The sequence below is a fragment of the Grampus griseus genome, assembly GCF_964374135.1.
Source record: "Grampus griseus genome assembly, chromosome: 5".
Taxonomy (NCBI): Eukaryota; Metazoa; Chordata; class Mammalia; order Artiodactyla; family Delphinidae; genus Grampus; species Grampus griseus.
In genome coordinates, this window is record NC_138998.1 from 96,710,577 (window position 1) to 96,718,109 (window position 7,533).

General features: G+C 40.5%; 1 protein-coding gene across 1 annotated transcript in view; it reads right to left on the reverse strand.

The window, feature by feature from the left end:
- Positions 1–6,374, reverse strand: part of CMSS1 (cms1 ribosomal small subunit homolog) — a 383,342-nt gene extending 376,968 nt beyond the window's left edge. The window contains exon 1 of the mRNA XM_082654404.1: positions 6,214–6,374. Within this exon, the coding sequence (XP_082510530.1) occupies positions 6,214–6,277 (64 nt within the window). The 5' untranslated portion in view covers positions 6,278–6,374. The remainder of the gene's footprint in view (positions 1–6,213) is intronic.
- Between the last annotated feature and the right edge of the window lie 1,159 nt (positions 6,375–7,533).

Genomic DNA, 7,533 nt, shown 5'->3' on the forward strand with positions numbered 1-7,533 from the left:
CCTATAGATGTGAGAAAAGGAAACTCTGGTGTGAAAAAAGGAAAAAAAAAACCCAAAACTTAAGTTATTCAGGTTTAAAAAATCCAAGGTGTTCCCCAACTTCACCGTTTCCAGAAGGAATTCAGCATAAAGTGATGTGATTTTTAAGGATAAAATGATATTACAACAAAAATATTTACAATGCTTACATCAGCAATCTCAAACAAAATGAACAATCACACTGATCCTAGGTGACAAAAGCTGTCACCAGTAGGAATTATCAGCTCATTTACAAAGCAAAAGACTGCTGTTCTTTCAAATATATAATTTCAAAACTAAACCCAAATATGGTTAGAATAAAATGATAGTAAACAGTTATAAAACACAGATTTCTAATGTATTTTTAGAAAAAGAAAAGCAACATCTGCCAAGTCCGTCAAAAGCCTAAGCAGGATTTTGACAACTCTTCCAGTGGACCAAGCTTCTTTAGACGCAGAAGTCCTCTGTTAAAGTCTCCAAGATGTGGCTGTGAAATATTAACAATTAATTACTTAATGAACAAATCCTTAATGAGTGCCTTCTAAGTACCCAGATACTACTATAGGCCCAAAGGATACAGCAAAGAACAAGATAAACAAATCTCTGCTCATATGGTGCTTACATATTAGTGTGGGGATACTGTAATAATTTAATAAGGAAAATAATAGTTGGTGATAAGTGCTCTGATGAGAAATACTGCAACATGATAATGTAAGTAGATAGCTACTCTACACTTGCTGAACAGGAACTTAGGTGTGTTTGAACTTAGGTCTTAATGTCAAGAAAAGGCCAACCATTCAAAATTCAGAAGGACAGCCCAGAAAGGAAAAGGAACAGCTATTGCAAAGGGCTAAGACAGAATGAGCTTGGCCTGTTGAGGCACCCAATGAAGGCTGGTGTGGCTGGGACAGCATAAACTAGAGGGGAGTCAGTAAGTTCCAGCAGATACCAACCATGGTAAGCAATCTAGGTTTTATTCTGTGTGTTGGAGGGAAGCCAGTGACAGGTTTAAGCAGGAATGTGATCTGATCGATCAATTTGTCTGCTGACTGAAGCACAGAGGGACAAGATGGAAATTGGGAGCCCTGTTAGAAGTTTACCGCAGAGGTTTAGGCAAGAGGATGGCAGCATGTGCTCTGATGGCGTAAACAAAAAAAAACAAACAAGCAAAAATAAAAAAGGAAAAAAGATTCAGGATATGTTTTGGAGGCAGAGACAAAACTTGATAGATCAGATGTAAAGGGTGAAGGAACTAAATAAATGAATAAATCAGAACATGCCTAGGCCTTTGTGAAATTGGGCAGTTGGTGATTTAATTTACTGAGATAGGGAAGTCTGGAGAAAAAGCAGATTTGGGGAAAAATTCAGGAGTTGGGCCTCATTTACATTTGACATTCTCATCAAATAAGTATAGACATCAAGAAGACAGCCAGGTATGTGAGCCTTGAGCTCTAGGACCAAGTATGAGTTCCTGGGAAGAGATTGTTCTCAAAGTCCAATGGTACAACCTACTTATTTGTATCTCAGAGTAATCAGTGTTCTTTAGAAGAGTACACTTTGGGAGACTAAGAGTTAATAGACAATTTGATAACAATGATGTATCTAAACAAAAGGTTTATAAAGTATGAGCCTCTTTAAACTGATAAAGGATTATTATTTTAGAGATGAGATGCTTATCATTGATAATTAGAATAATTAACTTTGAGAAATTTAAGTACACAGACTGGTTTCTGACTGCCTGTCTATGAATCTCAGCCTCTCTACTTACCAACTGAATAACACTGGGCAAATCACTAAACCACTTGGTGCCTCAATTTCCTCATCTAAAAAATGGAGATAACTGTACCTACATCATGGTATACTTATAAAGATTAAATGAACCAGTACATGTAAAGCAATCAAAAAAGTATCTGGCACAGAGTGACCACTTAACAAATGCAAATTCGTATTGTTACCTGCAATTTCCGGGCACTGCACACAGAAGTGTCTTCACACTTCAGTTTTCTAGTTAGATTCTTGGTAAGAGATGGCATCAAAGATTCAGAATAAGCTAGGGGAGCATATGAAAAACCCTCCTCAAAAGAAGTGGAGGCAAAGAGTTTTGCAGATTGCTAAAAACATCCTCTTTAAAAGTAAGCTATAGGGACTTCCCTGGTGGCACAGCGTTTAAGAATCCATCTGCCAATGCAGGGGACACGGGAAGATCCCACATGCCGCGGAGCAACTAAGCCCATGCGTCACAACTACTGAGCATGTGCTCTAGAGCCCGCAAGCCACAACTACTGAAGCCCACGCGCCTGGAGTCCGTGCTCCACAGCAAGAGAAGCCACCACAATGGGAAGCCTGCGCACAGCAATGAAGAGTAGCCCCTACTCACTGCAACTAGAGAAAGCCCATGTGCAGCAACGAAGACCCAACGCAGCCAAAAATTTATATATAAAAAAGTAAGCTATATATGTGCCGGTAATTCCTAAATTCGTTATCTCCAGCTCCAACCCTGGAGCTCCAGACTCTATACCCAGCTGCCTACTGGACACTTGACTTGGTAATTTAATAGGCATATTATTGGAATAAAAAGGGAAAACAATCGGTGTTCTCTTTAGTAAGTGAATGACCAACTGACCACTTCCAACAACAGAAACTCTCAGCTCTGCTCCATAAGTCCCGAAAACCATGACGTGAATAAACATTCAGCTTCACACTGAGAAAGTGCCCAGTTTGGTCAACTACATGAAATCTCAGGCATTGCACTTGGTGCATTAGCACTAATGTTTTGCAATTATGATTCTACTGCATGTATTGTTTACTACCATACATGCAGTATTATATATTATTATCAAATAATTTCTTAAGGTAGGCAGGGAATAAGGAAATAAGTGAAATGAAGTGAAACGAAATATTAGATATCATTAGATGATTCCTAGGCTCTGTTGCCTGAGGCATACTGTGCTGTACACACCTCAGCAGAGGAAATTCTCAGTTGTCTTACCCTGGGCCATGACTCCAATCACCACCAATGATGATAGCAACAGGGTGACCAGACATCTCAAGTGGACTGCCCCAGCAAAATTCTAAGAGCATGGCCTTCCGCTCTCAAAAATGTCTAGACTGGATGAGAAATTATATATCTACCTGTGTATACTATCACCAAAAGTCCTGTAAAATGCATTCACTAATTCAGTTAATATCTACCAAATACCAACTAAGTGCCAGGTACCATGTTGGACTCCAGTACAATGCAGGATTCTAATACAGGCATACCTCGGAGATACTTAGGTTCGGTTCCAGACACAATAAAGTGAGTATCACAATAAAGCAAGTCATGAATTTTTTGGTTTCCCAGTGCATATAAAAGTTATGTTTTACTATACTGTAGTCTATTAATTGTGCAATAGCATTACATATAAAAAGAGTATATACCTTACTTAAAAAATAATTTATTGCTAAAAAATGCTAACCAATGCAGAGTCACGACAAACCTTTACTTGTTTAAAAAAAAATGCAGTATCTGTGAAACACAATAAAGTGAAGTGCAATAAAATAAGGAATGCCTGTAGAAAAACGACAGGTTTTGAAAAGCCATAAGATATATGCAAAAAGGGTCATATGTAGATCGAGAGCTTTAGTAAGGGTCTCTGAGTTACATACCTCATCTAAGACGTCATGAAAACCGCAAAAACATAGTTCAATTCCTTGACAATAGATAGAGAGCTGGATAAATATCATACACAGTGTGTGTCGGTGTTTGGGCATCTGTGTGTTTGTACAGTTTACTCTTAGAAAACGTGCACAAGAATTCATAACCACAGATGTTAAGCCTTTGTTGTAGACAGATGTAGACTGCCGAATAAATGACTAAATGCTCCATCACCTCGCCACCATAAGCACTAACTGGAAACAGGTAATAAGGAAAGATGTTTACTTTTATAGGCAAGTAGCGTAACACACGACAGGAGTAATGGCATTACTACAACTATCTTTCCTTTCTCTGACTTAAGGCACTATTTCTCCTCTGACTTTCAAAACAATATATAATTCACATATTTTAGGCTGATCTTTCTCTATTAACATAGGTAGGATCAGAAAACCTGAATTGGTGCAGCTGTGATTTCTTCTGAATTAGAAACATCATTCAATTATTTAAACAAATCACTGGTAAATAATCAAGCAGATCTCAAGGAAGCTTATACACTCACCTATCTTCAAAGCAGTTAACAAAGCAAAGGCCATTGATAAATTTAATGTTAGCAATTTTCAAACCTCAATTTTACAGCTAGAAGGAACCTAAGAAGTGGGGTGATCCTAGGGACTCCAACATATCTTGACGGGAATCCTGGCAACTTAGATGAAAGAGGCTGTAGCACTTTATAATTCTAACTAGATTCAACGTTTAAAACTCTTGGTTGGTAAAACCCTTAAAAAGATGATCTCTAAGGATCCCTCACTTCACAGACTATGACACTGAGGACCAGAGAAGCCACACAGTAATAGTGGGAAAAGTGTGACTTTGAAAGTCAGGTACTCTCGACTAACCTCTTCCCAGATCTCTCCCTTGCTGTGTGTTCCTAAGAACAATTAACTTTTCTGCTTCTCATTTAAATATGAAGGTAATGCTTACCTTTTAGGCATGTTATGAAGATTAAATTAAAACGCTTACCCTTTAAGAATGTTATGAAGATTCAATGAATTCATATTTATGAAAACATCTGGCACACAGTAGATACTCAATACATGTTAATTTCTTTGTTTCCAAAGGGTGACTAACTTGAGAGACACATAGCTGGTAAGGGCAAGAAACAGGACTAGAACCAAGAATTAAGATCCCCTTCACCACTCCAAAAAATTCTGACTGTTTCTTAATTGGCGTTTATCCTTGAATCATACCATAAAATATAGTTTTTAACACCTCAGTTATGGGGGGCAGGGGCTATTAAAGGAAACGTGAAATACCACAGCCTGCAAAAAAAGGTATTTGTGCCTTCAAGCACAAGCATACATTTGCTAAAAACAAAGCCTCAAAAGAGTCAGAAGTTTAATCAATGAAGTATTATACTGGCAACCTTTTGAAAAATGCCATCTGCTCTGTTTGTATCTGAAGCCTGCCCTTCTGGAAACAATGCTGTAGTACAGCATTGAAACAATGTTCGTTGTTTTCAATGGCTATTTCTCAACTCACATTTCAATATTAATGATTGCAGCAAATATGTATCAACTGTCAATCATGTGCAGGGTCCTGTGGACTCTACAGACATGAATCAGGCTTTGGTTTTACCATAAAAAAATCTTAGAATCTAGTAAAGAAGAGAGGCAGACTCTGAAGAATGATTTAAAAAAAAAATTGTATATTAAGCCATGAGACTTGAAAAGTTCAAGGCCAGCCTGTGGTGAGGAGTTATTTAACACTATCTACTCAAGGATAAAATATTCACTGCATTGGCAGTAGGTACACGTAGCATAATAAACATTGTCTGAACTGTGTTAACTGAATTCCACTCTCGTTTCTGACACCAACTAGCTATGTGAACTTGTCATGTTATTTGATATCTTTAGGTTTCATGTTCCTCATCTGTCAAATGGGTGAATCCAAGCGGATCTCCAAGTCTCCTTCAGGCTCTAAAAGTCCAAACGATATGATGATGATATGATGCTGCTGCCGCTAACGATAGCAAGAAAAACTAAAGCTTTTATTTACTGCTCACATATTATGTACCAAGCACTGTGCTAAAGTACATCATTTGTATTATCTTCACGACAACCTTATGAAATTGGCATTATTACGCTTCTTTTACAGATGAGGAAAAGGAGGCTAAGCAGTATTAAAAGGCTGGAGTCGCGATTTGAACAGAAGCAGTCTGAACCTAACCCAGGAGTTAACCCTTAACCGCTAAGCCCAAACTCCCTGTCTCCGCGAAAACTGTCTTATCTGTTAAGAAATAAAGACAAACAAAATACAGCTTGGAAAAGGGTCCTTCCTGACTAGAGGGCAGGTATGAGTTACTGTCACACTTGTCTGTTTCACGTGTTAGTATATCTCTTGCTTCACTTGCTCCGCGACGCTCGCGTGCACCACACGGCGGTGTGCACTACCGCGAGGCAGAGAGCGGCGACCGTCAGAGGCAGCGCCGGCCCGGGCTGAGGCGCACGGAAGACTGTGGGGTGGGGGAGGACCCGCAGGAGCGCGGGCAGAGTCGGTACCTGGGCTGCTGGCTGCTCCTGCCGGCTGGGTCTTCCACCACTCGTCTCCAAGATCGTCTGCCATCTCCACGCGGGACTCGACGTGGCCCGACCACCAGGGAGGAGCGGGCGCTGACCGTGACTCGCGCTGCTTCAGAGGAGGGATGCCGGCGTCGCAGCACGCTCAGCCTCTCCTCAGACACTGTCGCCTCCGCCCCGCGGCGATGACGTCATAACCTCCGCCTCGCCTCCCCGGCAGCTGCGTCTAACTGTTCGCAGTTTCTACATCAGTGCGGATGGGCAGGATCAGTCTGGAGACTTAAAGTAAACCCCCACAAAAGCCGAAAGAAAGGAAGACACGTAAGCAGAAAGAGTACATCATTTTTTTAAGTGCTACCTTTAAAACATTTTGTTTAGGTTTTATTTTTGCCGAATAGATATTGTCGAAAGTGGGAGACCAAATGCTAAGACAGTTTTCCTCTGTTAAGTTTCAAAGGCCTTGAGTCGCGGGAGAAGACCATAGCACGTGGGTGTGTTTTCGTCTGTGTGTTAGTGTTTGGGCGTCGGTGTGTTTTTACAGTTTGCTCTATAAAAAATCGTGCACAAGTCATGACCATGAATTTTGGACCTTTCTTGTAGATGAGGGTACTGCTCTTTTTATACGATATGAGGAAAGTAAATGTTGACTGGTCCAGAAGTGCTTGCCAACGGACAGACCCGAGAAGTACGGAGAGTTTATAGTCGACTTCCCCGCACACTCTTCGACTGCGCCCCCCCCCCCCACACCTGGTTTTGTGAAACAAGGGAAGAAGAAGGGAGCCCGTTGCTGCCCAAGTATAGGTAAGCGACCTACGGTGCTTGTCTCACTCCCTCAAGTGGCAGAGGTGGGCAGGGAAAACCCGCTGGGCGCCTAGGGCTGGGGCCAGCTGTAAACTAAGTGTGTGGACGATACTTTTCAGGAGAGTCATGAGGTGAAAATCATACGAAAATGCATTAAATACACGTGATGTGCCTGTCACTGTAATTGGAATACTGGTTTAAAGATGAGTAGGATACGATCCCGCCTTCCAGATTTCACCAACTCAAGTAGAGGAGCTACAACTTGTAAGGATGAAGGTCTAAACTAATGATGAGGATACATTCTCAGAAACAACCGGGACTCTTAATCTGATGAGGATAAGATTAGCCAAATGTGAAAATTATCCAAAACCCACCCAACTAATAGGTGGCTTATAAATGCATTACTGATAAGACTTTATCAGTATGTCCTAAACGCTCTAAAAGGGAAGATATTAGCTATATAAATATGCCAAATGTAAAATAATCTGTGATCATAGAAAG